The sequence below is a fragment of the Apaloderma vittatum genome, unplaced genomic scaffold (genome assembly GCF_000703405.1).
Source record: "Apaloderma vittatum isolate BGI_N311 unplaced genomic scaffold, ASM70340v1 scaffold20761, whole genome shotgun sequence".
NCBI lineage: Eukaryota > Metazoa > Chordata > Aves > Trogoniformes > Trogonidae > Apaloderma > Apaloderma vittatum.
Window position 1 is genome coordinate 47,162 of NW_009698853.1, and position 15,629 is coordinate 62,790.

Consider the following 15,629-nt stretch of genomic DNA (forward strand, 5'->3'; position numbering starts at 1 on the left):
GGCCTGAGCCCGTGCCCCACCGCCGACGTGGTCCTCGGCTCTGAGCGCAAGAGACCTGCTGTAGGAAGAGAGGGGAAAATTCAGTCTTCATGCCGCCTTTTGTGGCTACTCTGCCCAAGCCATGCTTTCCAAAGGATCCCCAACAGAGCCAGCCGGGAGGGGATTTTGCAATGTGGGCAGCTTTCCATGGTCTAGCCATTTATATAAACAATGCACTAACCCAGCCCATCTGCATCCCGTGTTATTTTTACTCTGGATCAGATTTATCCCTTGTGCAAGCCCACCAGGCCCAACAGAGCTACGACAGAGATGAATTGGCCCGATCACATTCCGGTCTTGCAACTGAAATGAAGTGACGTTCTGGAGTGTCAGTCCTTCCCCATAAAAATCATAGAATCATAGAATGGCCTAGGCTGGAAGGGATGTTAGAGATCATCTAGTCCAACCTCCCTGTTTTGGGCAGGGACACCACCTCAATGAGAGGGAGGCGTAGTTCAAGGAGTCAGCAAGTGCTATTTGCTGGCCCTGGTTCCTGCAGTAGCAAAAGAAGACAGCAAGGGACCAGCAGACAGCAGCAAATAAACACTTTTCAGTGAGATCAGCTGGAACCGCCGCTGCAAAATCAGCCACTGAACATACACCTGGAGTCTCCCTCGGTTTTCCAAAAACCACAGGATGTTGTCGAGATTAGTGGTGAGACCTGTGGCTTTCCATTACCCAGTATGAAAATTAATAATGTCTTAAGGGTTTAAAGGGATTAGCAGGTATTTTCCGAGGTATTTTATCTTTGGAGAACTTATTCCCCAAAATTCTAATGCTAGCTGTGCTGCTTTAGAGATGGTAAGTGCCATCACATTGTTAGGGTTTCCTGAGCCAAAGCTTGTTTCTCAAATCCCCACTTGGTTCAATAAACACTGACACCAAGTAATAACATTCAGTATGTGTGTTGTAACGTGTGTTACGTTACAGCTGGCCATGCTGTCTAAACTGAATTGCAATTTAATCCCCAAGCAAGTAACTTAATTGCATAGTATATGGAAAATGTTGCTGTTATGCAAGCCTCTGTTTTCTGACAATAGCCGGTAAAGCTCCTTTCTTCCCTTCATTTCATATTCTGGAAATATTCAAATTCTGTTTGTTACGCCAACAGCAGCTTTAGCTAGCTTTCCAAAAGCAGCTGCTCTCCAGAAAGATCATCGGCATGTTGTAGACAATCTTCAAAACTGCTGTCCTGGTGCCATTTCTCCAGAGTCAGCCCTACAGGTGGAGCACCTGAGAAAAGCACACAGCTCGCTTTAAGGGGATTCACTCCCTTACACATGTAATAGCTCTAAGGACAGTTAAAAAAAGAAGAATATCCTTGCCTCCTTCCCCTTGGGGGAGGGAAAAGACACATATCTATCAGCTGGAAAGGAGGGAAGTGAACAGCATCTTAATTCAAGAGGCAAACTGGAGAATGTGTCCGTGTATTTGATGGGAGCAAATCGAAATCCAAATACCCCGAGTCGCTAGAGAACACTTGGCATCACTTCACACAGCACCTCTGCCCCATTCAATGAAAAAATGGTTTAGGATGGTTCAACAACCCTGCTTGGTACTCTGTGAGCACTGTCAGAGCCTTGGATTCCTTGTCAAAAGACGTGTGCAAGCTTCCAGTTTCAAATGCAATTTTTTAGTTGCAAAGTCCGGAATTCTGTTAAAATCTTATAATCTGCATTGAAGTGCTGGCCAGCAGCCTCTGTGCTGCCTCCTCACTTTAACATAGTCAGAGCTGTTTTCCCATCTCCTGCCAGCTGCTTTTGTCAAAGATCTCTGAATCACCTTTACCTGTAAAAACAATTATTAGCTTTCAGATTATATTTGCTATAAAAAAATCAACAGGGAAGCAGCGTGAGCCTCCACGTGCAGTCTGTAGGGTCCTTTTTCTTCAGCGAACGCTTGTACCTCTGTCTGCACCCCTACCTCCAGGTTTTGCCTGGCAGACGAGTTTGAATTTTGGCGGAGGTGCGAGACTCAAATGCCACCTGCCATCCCAGGCCCCATGACACACATACAAACAGGAAGGCAGATTTCACTTCAGTCACGTACGGGCTTTTTGTTTCGTTCTTCTTTTTCGCCCGGGCCTGGGAGGGAGAGCCGGCATTCTCCATTTGTTACAGGAAAGCCGAATCAGCTTATATGCTCTGCCCTTCTGGCCTTTCTTTCCATTCAGCCCACTTCTCAACCAAGAGAAGCAGCTATTTCAACAGTTTGTTTGCATGCTCCTGCAGTTTTGGCACGAGCTCTCCCTTACTCTCACAGTGCTCAGCTCTCGCATCAGGTGGCTGAGACTCTGAGCTTTCGTTCTCAAAAAGAAAGTTCATTTCCAGCCCTCTGGCTTGCAGAGAGAAGTCTGGAAAATTGTCCTGAGTGTGAGTTGAAAGCATAGAAACCAGGAAAACAATCAAACACATCCAGCATTCCCAAAAACTCCTAAAATTTTGTGGATTTTATGGTAATTTTCATTGTTTTGAGGAGAGCTTCAGCTGGCAGTGTTTTAACAGCAAATGCATGGTCAAGGGAGCTGCAGAGCTGGTACGTGCACGCTGGCCTCAATTCCTAGCCCCGCTGCAGGCTCTGATCACCCCCCAGCGCAGCGGGAGCCAGAGACCCTGCAGAGAACGGCAGAGCTGTCCCACTCCCATCACTGCCAGGACCACCTCAGCCTGCTCCACCGCTCCGCCACTGCCAGCCCCTTGCCTCTACGTGCCTCAATGATCAAAATGTCTAAATCCTGTCCACACTGTAAGATCCACCCTTCAGTAATGCAAAAGTTACAGTGGGGCAGAAAAATGCTTAGAGATCTTCCTACTGCAGGTAAAAAACAGATTCTTCCCACGAATGGAAAAGATCTATCCTACAGTCCCTGCCCAAGAGGGGCTGCTGTTAAAAAGTTTGCCGTACCACGCCACAGCATCTGTTTTCTCCCTCTTTTGTATCCAAACTCTCCTGAGGTGCAGAGGGAAGGGGCTCAGAAAACAGTCAAGGTTAAATCTCAGCAAAGAAGGCTCCACTCCAAGCATCAAGGGATGGACTTCAGCTGAGGCAACGCCACAACGTGTCCCAGCCAGGCAGAAAACACAGCGGGGAAGGGTAAGCTCGACGACGGCTCATCTTAGGGCAAACATGCATGTTCCTTCCTCTCTGCCCAGGGAAACTGCGGCACGTTTTGGCTACAGCAAAGTAATTACTAGCTGTTTGTTCGTTTCCCTTTAATGAATCAGTTGAATGAGAGCAGTGTGAGTGTCAGGGGAGTGAAAGTCTGCCATTCAGCTGTCTGCAAACTCCGGCTTCTCTGAAGATTTCTAGATCAGATTTCAGGGCCCCAGGAGTTTGGGTTATTTTTCTAAATGAGGTTCGACACTGCATCTTCCGGAGAAGCTGCCAGTTATCTACAAAACCTACTGCTCTTATTCATTTGATACCACAGGTTTCAGTTTGAATCACAGCAACATGTGGTTGACCTCAGATTAAACTAAAGTACTTGCCCCATGGCATTAGACTTGAAGGTTGGCCAGTATGAGAGCTGGATGGAGCATGGATTTTATTACATCAGAGGTGAACCTAAAAACTAGAGTAGGGGAGATGTTCAGGATGGGCTGAACATAGCTAAAATCATGGGACTGTGGAAGGAAAACTCTGAAATGTCTCAGCTGGAGCCAAAGCAGAAGGAGGTGTTTCATTTTAGGTTATGTAAGCTCCAAAAAACCTTTTGTCTTTTCTTCCTTCAATATGTTTTAGCAGTGAGGTCAACTTCCAAGTCAAAAATGCCATTTTGAATCAAATCTACATTTCAAATACTTGCAAAACATAAACAAACCATTCCCAAAATGAAACAGTTCATTCGGAAAGTGTCAGAATGACACGCATTGCTATTTTTAACATCCCTCCCTCTTCCCCCACCTCTGTATTTTTTTTTTCTAGGCCAGAACTATTCAGAAAATGTGTTTGAATTTGTGAATCATTTTGACTCCCCCTCCCCCTTGACATTTGCTGGAAGATTTACTCTCTGCCAAAAAACTGTTCTTCCAAGCTCCAGCCAGCTCCTACAACCTTCTGTCCTGCCAGGGTGTGTCTGGATGGGGCTGGGGGTCTGACTGCCTCGGTTGGCACGGAGCAACCTGCCCCTCCACTGTGGCTGGTCCGAAAAAGCCTTGAGCTGCCCTCTCCCAAGACTGAGAAGGGAGTCAGGCTCGGACAGAAGCCACCACACAAGAGGGAGTTCCTCGTCGGGTTGTGGCTTCCGCATATCAGGGGAGCGTTTTGAGTTTTGGTTCTCTTGGAAAAATCCTGCATCCAACACCAGGCCCCTGAAGGCTAAGGGGGTGTGCCACGGGGGCTTGGAGCTGCCTCCTATCAAGTTTACGGAAATTTTGGCTTTGGCTTCGATGGAAACACAATGGCTCTGAGGCTTGTAATGCAATACAGAGGCTTGATTCTTTGCAGCCTGGAAATTTGTAGAACAATTTATGGCTTTGCAATGGAAGTGTAAATGTTACCATTCTCATTTGGGAGTGTCTTCCTCCTAACCTGAAACTTTCAGCCAGTGGTAAACTTGGATCTCATTCTCCCATTTCTCACATCTAACTTATCTGTATGTCTTGCAGAGTAACATCTCTAATAGAACCTTTTCAAACTACGCAGCCAACCAAAATTCACCCCCAGGACTCATCACCTCCTATCTCAATTCTGCATCTTGATAGCCTTTCCTCTGCAGGCATGCTTTGCAAAGATCCACCAAACCCGTTGCTGAGAGATCGCTTTTTGAATCTGTCATTCAAGCCCTCTTCAGCTTTCTCAGCCTCCCCACCTTGACTGCTTCTGCTGAGGTGCAAGTCTAAGCTACTTGGCTTTTCTTTCAAGGCTGTGATTTATTCCATTCCCATCACTCCTTATTTCAGTGCTGAAAGGTCAACTCCTGCGTATGCTCAAGCATGAGATCAGCCTATATTAAACAGGCTCCTCTGAGCTTTCTCCCTTCTGGGAAAAGTTCCCACCCACAAGAACAAACCTGGGATCTGGAACTGCCTTTTAGCTGCCCAAAAGTTCAATGACCCAGTATCAGAGCTGCTCGGGCTGTGCAACACAGACAAGAGCAGCAAAGGCAACATCGTGCTACCTCTGCATTTTCCTCCCATTGCTGGCCCGGCACCTTGTCAACATTACGGTCGCTTTTGACCACCTGGACTCCCACACTGCTTTCCTCAGCTTGACAAAGTCATTCCAGCAACAAAAGGTAACATGAGAAAACAGAGACCTGAGGAAAGAGGACAAGTCTTCTCTCCTCAAGATGAGACATAGACGAGAGGCTGCTAACGATGGAGTTGCTGAGCGGTATCCCTGGCCTCAGACCATTTGATTGAACGTGCTGTGCAACGGGGCTTTGTGAGGGCCAGACGATATTAGATATTCCCTCCTCCGAGAGACAGTCTGGTTCAGGTCAGAGCTGCTTTTTTAAAAGTTCACCTGCTTTACATAGACTCTTTTCCAGCGGTGGTACATCTTGCTCAAAAACTGCGACACGCACTGTTTGCATGTGAAGGTGGCAATGTGACACCCGACCAGGCAATTCTGTTGGCTTTGCAAAAAGATCAAGGTTAGTTCCACTCTACTAACAGTACAGAAGGGAAACGTAAGATCTGTCAAGCAGAGAGAGATAAACTGGGTTGGGAACATTTTATATACAAATTCCTAGGAGAACATAAAAAACAATGGAGCTGGGAGAGCACAGTTGTCGGGGTTTTTCCAAACAATGGGTTCCACATACTCTTTTAAAATACCGCAGTCATTCAGGTGGATAGAGATAAGACACAGTTCTAAAATCTCTTTCCTCTGTTTCCTTTCTGGACGCCCTGGTCTCCACCCCAGTAAGGCATTCCCACTACGAAATCCCAGGCTGAAGGGCTGTCTGCTCTAAATAAATACAACTCCAAGAACATAATAATTAATGTGCTCTTTCTGAAGCTGCTCGGCAGTCGCATTTCCGAGTGCCTCCCACTCCTGTGACCACATGCCTTGCTCTCAAGGCGTATCTATTAATGACAGCCCAAGACTGCCATAGGCAACTGGGATGGGGGTCATTTCACTGGGATGCAGCTCTGTGCCAGTCCCCAAAAAGAGAAGGATGAGGTGCTGGGACTCAGAGGCTGGCACGATGCTGGCAAGCGATGCCCGGCTCTCCTCAGCACCTACCTGGGCAGCGCAGGTGCTCGCTGCTATCCCATGCTCCCATCTGCAACAGCACCCAGAGGTGGAAATACTAACCCCCAAGGCCTTTCATGGTCACTTTGTGTGGGTAGTGAGGGCAGCACAAGGCACAAGGCAATGCTGAACTGGTTTCAATGGAGCTAAGGTGATGCTATGCAGGTATGGATTAAAAAAGAAAAGAAAAAAGAATTGGGCTCTGTTTCAGGGTTCCAAGAAATATTTGGACCTGTGGGCACTGTTTCAGGCTCATCTCTAATTATAGTCCAAGCTCAGCCTTTTAAATTAGGTCTGTAGTCCTCAGTAAGGGCCACTTTGCAGTTGTTATTTGAGTTCCTTGCCAATCCGTTGTTGGATTTTCCACTTGACATTATTAAGGGATTAAGTTGTTTGTCTCTTCATTTTTTATCTGTCCTGTTGAGTTTCCTACAAACAGACTTTAGACAGACCAGAGAAGATAGGAAGGAAGAAAAATCCCCTCAACATTTTCAAGACATAATCACGGTTTGGGATTTGTCGTTATTATTGTTTAAATTTATTACTTTGGATATGTAAACTTTGCTGACTCCTTTAATCTGGAATCTATTAAAGAAAGCGTTAGGCATTACAACATGTCATTGGATTACACTGTCCTGATTCAGTTACAGCTGTGGAAGAAATATATAACAGGAGATCCTGTGAAGTTATACATTTTAGACTTAGATCATCAATTGCCATAGAGAAGATAAAAACAAATGTAGTTGAGCCTGGAAAGAATGTTGCCAAAATTGGAGAAACGTTTAATGTGAGTAGCCTAGGGGTGCAATAACTTTGCCTATAACTTAACAAAACCCACCCACATAAAACATACCAAGAGAGACTGCAGATTGGACTCTTTGATCCGCAGTCTGCCAAAAAAGCAAACCTGACTCTTTCCTTCCTTCCTACAGATGCAGGCTTGAATGGTCCCTGCAGAGTGTTAAATATATATTACCCGTAATAGCAACAATATTACATTTGGACAGGTTGCTAATTCTCCCTCAGCTGCTCTGTACCTCGCTTGCAGTGGGAGGACGCCCTCGGATATCTGACGGGGCTTGCGTCTGCCAGCAGAGCGATTCCTGTGGCCCGCACGGTGAGAAGGAGCCTGCTCGCCCCCACCTCATCCCTGCCCCTCCTCGGCACCCTGGTCTCCTTTCTTTTGAGAGGTACACATGGGCTCTCTCGATCGCTGTATTTAAGCACCCATTTAACGAAAATTTAGCTCAGTGGGATAAAAGTTATTCCTACGCCTTTCCAAAACGCCTTGTCAAAGTACGGCTGCAATGAACAAGGCTCAGCAGTGAGCGGAAGGTCAAGCTCCACTCCTGCCCTTTTCCCAAGCAGCAGGGATCGGAGATTGTTTAGCAAAAACAGAGAAAGAAAAAAACACTCAACCCTAAAATTGCACTTTCCAAAAAGCCACCCTGCAGATCTTTTTGTTTATAAAACTCCTGTCCCCAAAGGCTCTGAGGCACCATACCTATCGACAGGCAAAACCTCCGTGGGGACCATGCCTCTGCTTCATTAATTTAGTTTTATGTTGGATTTACCACAAGATGTAACTGGATGCATGCAGGGCAGAAGAGCAAGGCAAAAAAGGATCAAGGACCAAATCTGCAGCATGCTCCTGCTGGCTTCAAGGGAGCTACAACAGCTTTTATCAGCATTTTATCTGACCCTAACAAAAGGAGCGAATTGTTTAGCAAAGGAAGAGGGTTCTTTGATTCTATCTTGCTGCAGATGAGTTGCCCAAGCAAGGGCAAAGGGACAGGAAGCAAAGGGGGAGGAGGAGGAGGGGATGCTGAAGGTAGGTGCTGCGGTTGTTTAGCCCTCTGCTAACTTCTACTCGGTGCCATACTTGTGATGACCCCTTCTGCAAATGCTGATAGGGGGAGAGGGCTGGGCTGCTCTCTGGCACAGCCAGCCTACCAAGATGTTGCGCTGGTTATTCCTGGCATCAATAAATTGGTCTTCAGCCAGGCAAAGCCTGAAGTATTCAGGATGAAGGGAGTTTCGTGACAGTGAAGACTGCAGGCTCCTCCTTTGCTTTGCACAGTCCAAGAGCCCTATTTTTCAAAACCCCAAGTACAAGACTTAATGTCAAAGACAAAAGCCCCAGAGCCAAGAATGAAACCCTTGGCAAAATTCACATCAGCTCAGTGAGGTCCATATCATGGCAACTGACCTCTGCAATGCAAATGTGCGAAGCAAACAATGGACAATCTAATTCTGTCCTTTGAATCAAACTCATTAAAATGCCCATTGATATGTCACCTCAGAGCCCACATATGTCGTCCCGGGAGATGAGAGATGCTTTACTATTACTTAAAACCACAACAGTGCTGAATGCTAATGCAGTTCCTGTTGTGTAGCGCTGATCAGATAATACACTGCACTGCCTAAAAGAAGTTCTGAGTGCAAAGCACTTGTTGTTTTACCCCCTAGCTCTCCTTTCAAAAGCAATCCTTGTATTTTGGCTAGCAATAAATTTTAGATCTGAAAGGAAGAATTGAATTCCTTCTACTAGGCTGCCTCTTCTTCCACGTCATTAATGAAAAGAATGTTCTTTACTATAAAAAACTAACTTCTTTCTTCTTGTGGCTGAAATGTATGACAGCATTGAAATAAATAATGTGAGAGAGAGAAGGCTACTATGGCTCTTCGCAGCTTGCAGCAGCTTCAGACTCCAGTATTACCTATCTCTGAGAAACTAAGGTCAGAAAACTCCGGCATTCAGACAACACAACCCGTGGGTGATTACGGCAGTGAGGATCTCCACAGGCATGCAGCTGTGAGAGCAGCTCTGTGGTGATGAACTCCCACCGTGGCTGGGAAAGAAAAAGCCGCAGTCTATGTTTTCCGAAAGCTTCCACCAATTCTGAGTGCATTCGTGGCATATACACCCAGACTGAAACTTGCAGCTGGAGATCCTGAGCATCCAAACACACCCATGACAGCTCACACTGAAAGGCACTGCTGGGTGACCATCCCTGTTGCAGAGCAAATCACACACTTTCCTGCCTAAACACTGATTTAAAAGCCAAATCAGAGGCATTTGCTTTTGAAGCTGTTAGACCTCAGACTGGAGCAGCTTCCTGAACTACCTGCAGCTGTTGTGCAGGCTATGCATGACCTGTCTATGAATAAGAACGAAATTCCAATAAATTTTATAGAAGACATTCATGAGTACTTTAGAAATGGATTCCTCTGTCTTGAGCACACCCCTGGGCTAGTCTTCAAGATTCCACCAGAGTCAACAGAGAAGAAAGGTACCTTAGAAGGGGACTTATCCCAAGGAGACATCCAGCGAGGTGGAACAAGAAGAATTCTACAAAGTCACAGAATCACAGCATGTTAGGGGTTGGAAGGGACCTCTAGCAATCAACACCCCTGCCAGAGCAAGTCACACAGGAACATGTCTAGGTGGGTTTTGAATGTCTCCAGAGAAGAAGACTCCATAAAAGAACCATTTCAAGTAACCCAGTAAGCGTGGAAGCCCACATTCCCTGAAAAGCTGCATCTGAGAATCAGGATTAGGCTGTGAAGTTACTCAGTGATTTAAAAATGTTAACATTTAGTTTTCGCTGGCTGTTAAATATTAACATATCTTTCTTAGAAAGCTTGGCTGGGCTTCACTGGTAGAAAGCAGGTCAGATTTACTGCACAAATTTACCTACTGGTATAAACAAAATAATCTCTAACAACTACAGAAGACTAATCTTAGCTGAAGTGACATTTAACATCATACATAGATGCTGTTATTTCTCTAGTGAGTTAGAGCAGGTTTACATGTAAAGAAAACATTAGCTCAGCACTGGCTTTCAGTCATCGCAGGACATGCGAGAGCCCAGTGCTGCGCTAATGTTTTCTTCACATGCAAATCTGTCCAGAGACATTATAGAAATAATATGGAAAACATGAGGCAGGTGCTGACTATGATTCGATTGAGGGTTTTTTTTGTCATTGTGAGGCTTTAAAAAGGTAAAGACAAAACTGCAAAGTTTCTGCTGATCCAGGAACTTCACTCTGCAGACATTCAGCTTAACAACTAAAAGGTCCAAGCGGCCAAGCTCCTGACATCCTGCGATTCCCATCGGAAGGGGAGGAAACTTGGCTATTTCCAGAGCTGGGGACCCTAAGGATGATGGGCCTAATGTTTGTTCTTCCTGCACCTTGGAAATGCTTTGGGCTTTTTTTCCATTTTTTATGAATGCTTTCAGTGTGAAACTGTTAAGAGAAACAAAATATGCAAGAGACAGCAGCTATGCTAGCAAGTAAGTGCCTCTATGAAAAGGATCTGCTTTGTGCCATGTAATTCCTGCACTGCCAATCATGGAGAAAGTGAGCAGAGAAAAAAAAACCCTCCCAATGAAGCGCTGATGAAAACGGACTTGAAATAGCATCGTTTGTCTCTCATTGAGTTATGGCAGCATCTTCACTTAGCCTCCGTGGGTGGGAGCCTGCGAAAAAGCTGCTTATTCCCCAAGAAGGCCACATGAGTAGGTCGAAGATAAGACACCATGTGGAGAGTGGTGCTCTGTGAACTTCCCAGAGAGCACAGCCTCCATCTACAAAGAGCTTAAAGCTCTGCCCAGCCCCACCAGGCACTGTGAGCTCTTGATCTCATCCCTGTTGACAAAATCCACCACGCTGTCAGGTCTGCTCTGAGTGTGGAAACACAGAGGTGTCCATCTGATTCTCCTTTTCCTCCTGGTCTTTCCACAGCAAGGCTGAAGGAAACTCCATCCTTTGGCAGCTTACCCCGTGTGCTACGCACCTTCCCTAGGCAAACACCCGCGTTACTAGAGTAACAGTCGCTCTTCAGAGCAAGCATGCAGGGCTCTGATATGCTAGATATTATATTGATACTAAATTGGTGAAACCACTCACAAGCTCATAAGCTTTTAAGATGAACATGGTGGGAGGAAGGAGTAAAATACATAAACACAGTCAGCACAAAGACATGCATTCACTGGGCTTGCATGCATCACCATAGCCATGTGGTCATGGCTTCTGTTACACGGAGACTTCCTGATCACATTGACAGCTAGGAAAGGGAATTAAAGCCTATTTCATTTGATTGATTTTCACAGGAACAAATCAGGAGTGCTGTTTTCAGCTTAGGCCTTGGAACAGCTCACGGAGAAATAAGCAAGGGTCCCACAGGCCCTTGGCTGACACTAATCCTATCTAAACTTGGCTCCTTTCAGAAATGCGTTACAGCCATTGTGACTCAAACAAATAAACGAATTAAAAAATTGCCTGTCAGCAGCAATGCCATTAGCTTTTTCCAAAAACTCTTGCCATTTTGCACAGGTTAATGGAAGTCTCTCACTCCGAGCAAGCTGCTCTGCCTGTTGAAAGGAGCAGAGGTTTCACGATGTACCGAGAGTCGTTTGATTACTATTCTGCCCTATGTCCTTGTGTTTCCACAGCAGCTGTGGGAAAGCCAGGAAGAGGAACAGTGCATCATCTTGCGCTGTTTTTCCAGGAGGCTGGTTTTTTGCCCCTTGATGTGTCATTTTTCTATAGCACGTACTTGAACAATTTCTGCCTTCCTCCCCACTCCTCTGTTGCTTTGTCTCCTTTTGCTAAGGAATTGACAAACTGGAGGATTTCAGTCAATTACAACTCTGTAATGATCAGCATTGGAACATCCTTCACTGAAGGGCTTCCAAGTTTGGGGCCAAACCTCCTGCTGCTGAGTACACCTCGGTCTATCAGCTCTTGCTTGGGAAAAGCAAATGGGGTCCCTCAGGAAGAGTAAAACTCACAGACTCACATTTTCCCACTGAAGTCAATGGGAGTCACTGCTAGAACGAGGCTTATTTTGGGTGTGATATCCCCCTTAGGAGATGGGCTGATGTCTCAGACTACCTGTGCCCTGGAAGCCTGGGACAGGTAGCACCTCCTCCCTCCCCTGCACACCTGACCTGTATGATCAGCCAGGAGGGGAAAATCCTCCCTTGGCAAGAGATGCACCGTGCTGGGGGCAGGCACCTTCCAGTAGCAGCTGCATCCCTCCAGCTTGGGCGGTGGGTGGGCGGAGGCACCCCTTCCTTCCCCAAACTGCGTCGCTGTCGCAGGGGGCGTGCAGCCAGCGCTGCCCTGTGGCGATATCAAACCGCATGTCCCCATCTCAACATGCGGCCCGGACAGGCTGTCCCTCCCACACAGCCCGAGAAGTGTAATTGCTCAAGTGTCTTCGAAACTTTGCAAGCGTCAATAAACAAGCGTGGGGATTCTCTGGCAGCAGCCCACAGCTCAGGGAAAGCTACAGCTGCAAAAGCCCTCATGCGGAGGTTTACTCAAACCTTAAGTGGACTTTCAATTGGGCAACAGCAGAACGTCAAGTTGTTCTTACTGTCACTGTGCTTCAGAAGTCTGCTGCAGTCACGGTTGGGTCACCGCACCCCAGCGCTGCACAGCCCATTGGGCACCAGAGCACTGCAGGGACAGGCAACCTACTGAGCAAACTGCCTCGATAAACAAAGGCAGACCCTGTGTATCAGCCACTGGGCTGCTCCAGGTCACAGTGTCCAACAAAATGTCCACGCTCCCTCCCTCCCTCCCTACTTCCCTCCCTTCCTTTCCCTAGGCAATGTAATTTTCCTTCTGTGCAATTTGCCGGCCTCATCGCAAAAAGTTTCCTACTTGGAGTACAAAGGGAGCATGAGTCCATGCCAGCTTGAAGGGATCTGCCTGTTTCCCGGGGACATCGGGAGGAACTACGACAGACAGCCGGACATCCCTAACAGATTTGTTAAGTCAGGCAGCCTCCAGAAAGGAAAGGCAGAAGCAAGCCTGCTGTTTAGCAGATCTGTAAATATGCTGTATGAGATGTGCAGCGCAGACCATATCTGCAGCAAGAACTGCTTTTCTGTGGCTTGTCATTACCTCTCCTCCAGGTACAAGAGCCCTCCTCCCCTGAGCCAGCAGCACCCGCTACAGATGGGCAGGGCTCTCTGCCTGCTCAGCATTCATCTACTCAACTCAGAGGCACAACGTTGTTCTCTGTCAGCCGAGGTGTCCCAGGATTTATGTGGACAGAAAAGCATAAGTTGCAGAGAGAGCTTCTCACACATTCTCCCTCCTTACACAACTGATTTCCAGACTGTGTGTGCTGTTGAAAGGAAATGGTGAGTTCATGAAAACAAATGAGTGTGCAACCTGAGACTGTTTCAGTAGCTGCCTTCTGCTGTCATTATGGATTTAAAAGATGTTGCCAACTGGTACACAAATTTGGGTGTACTTATATGAATCAGCTTTGAATTACTGGGCATTTGTGCACAATCCCGCTGAGAAGTTGACTACAGCCTCCCAAAGCCGGTGATCAGCGCTGCACGGGACCTGTGGAGCCCAGCAGAAAGCACAATTGTACATCAGCCCAGCTGCTCCTGCTGAGACGACTCCAGCACTGAACTACAAAATCAAGTGCACGTCCTCCGGCTGCCTGACATGTTTTGGACCCGATCTTCATCTCGATTAGCCTGGAGTAGTCCTACTGAGCCCAGCAGTGCTACTCTGATCTTAGATCTGATCTGAGCTTGCTCTGATCCAGGCCTTTTGGCAACACAAACGAGCCTTGCCTGTTCACCGCTGAGCTGTCGGCCTGGCTGAGCTCGCTGGAGGCCACGGGAGGCTGTGCAGAATCAGCTTGAGGCTCCACAAAGCTTTCCACAAGAGCATCAGGCATGATTTTGCCCATCAGAGAACTCTTTTCAGCAGCAAACCAGTGGGATCTGGCACTGGGAACAGTCATTAGTGTGGAGAATAGAGCAGAGATTACTACAGCTCATGCACACAAAACCAGCAGAATTTAATCAGCAAAGGGATTGTAGCAGCTCCCAAAGGGAGCAAGCTGATTCATCAATTGAGAGCCCCAAAAGACAAAACTGCCTGCAAACACAATGAGCCACAGACTCGTAACTTCATTAATCGTGCTTTTACTCAACTGCTTCTCCATCCTGAGCAGAACTGAGCCTGAGTTCTTGGAACAGGGCAAAACAAGCAGAAAAGCAAAGATACTTATTTCAGCCTGCTGCGTATTTTACAAACCACAGTCCGTCAGTTTATGAGTTTGATGCTTTTGCTTTACTTAGATGTTTCCCTGCCCTGGTCTTCCTCATGTCATAGAGCTTAGCAAGATTTCCACAATCATGTGTCTACGGAAAGTTAAACATAGTGAAGCACGCCACTGAAAGTTGATGGGCCTTTACCAAACTCTTTAAAATTAAGGAGCCACTGGGTTGCCCTGCATTTTTCAGGGCTTGTCAGCATAAGGCCCCAGTGCTGAGCTCAAATCCATGTAATGTCCCATAGCCAGAAGACTGAAGAGCCCACATGCTGGTCGGAGAACCTCGTGATGGGCTCCCTACACAGGTAAAGTGTTTCAAAGCCCTCTGGATAAATGGTGTGACAGCTCAGGACAAAGCATGTTCTCTGTGGAGCACTCAGACATGGAACAGACTCCCCAAGTGATGCAAGAAATCCCATGAGTCTCTGCCTTTGGAGAGCGCTTCAAAGTCTTCCTCTCCGAGGAGGCCTTTCTGCTCTACAGGTAACACAACACTGATGCTTCCTCTCACCTGAAGCCTCTCAACCAGTCTCACAACGAATGAAGATCCAGAAAATGTAATATAAATATCTAAGAAAAATATGCTTACCTAAAATGTAAGATACCCTACAGGCAAAAAGTTTTATTCAAAAGGCGAATTACCAGAAATTCTAGAGATTTTGCTTCCATGTGAAAAGCACACAGACACTATGGTGATGGGCATCAGTGTAAATTTCAACAGACTGCCGGCCCACACAGTTTCGCCTTCAAGGAGGAAATAAATTCTTCCTTAGGCTCATGTAAATCATGGGAAACCTCTAGCACCCAGGGAAGCTGTGCTGAGAGCTGGTAACTACATGTCAGCAGCAGACTGCAGTCTGTGGGCACACTTTAAGCTCGTCAGCGGGCAGGCTGCAGCACCAGTGAAGCTCTGCAGGGACCGTGTACGGCAGGACGGCTACCTCTGCTCTCTCCTGTGAGCAGTGGATTTTCAGACTAGGAATAAACTTCTGATGTGAGGGAAAGCAAGCACTGCCGAGCAAACAGAAAGTTTCTGTGCAGACTTCTGCTAGGACAGACCTCTGCCCTCCCACCGCAGCTTTGCCTCAGAGCACAGATACTGTGAGCCCTCACCACACCTCCCCAGGGTTGGTGCAAGACTCACCACTCGAGGCTTCTGCTGGTCCAGGGTCTGCAGGAAGGCCGGTGCCTGGTCCAGGGTGCGCTCAGGGTCGCTGGAGATGTCCTCCTCGGACTCCTCCCAGGATGAGGAGAAGCCCGTGGAAGAGGCTGAGGATGATGACAGCTT

General features: G+C 47.0%; 1 protein-coding gene across 1 annotated transcript in view; it reads right to left on the reverse strand.

Annotated features, from left to right (window-relative positions):
* The window catches only part of LOC104280511 (inositol-trisphosphate 3-kinase B-like), a gene marked incomplete at both ends in the record, with an annotated part of 61,611 nt that extends 45,988 nt beyond the window's left edge, over window positions 1–15,623 (reverse strand). Inside the window, one exon of the mRNA XM_009878181.1 lies at window positions 15,486–15,623. Coding sequence (XP_009876483.1) covers window positions 15,486–15,623 — 138 coding nt within the window. The remainder of the gene's footprint in view (window positions 1–15,485) is intronic.
* Window positions 15,624–15,629: the final 6 nt, after the last annotated feature.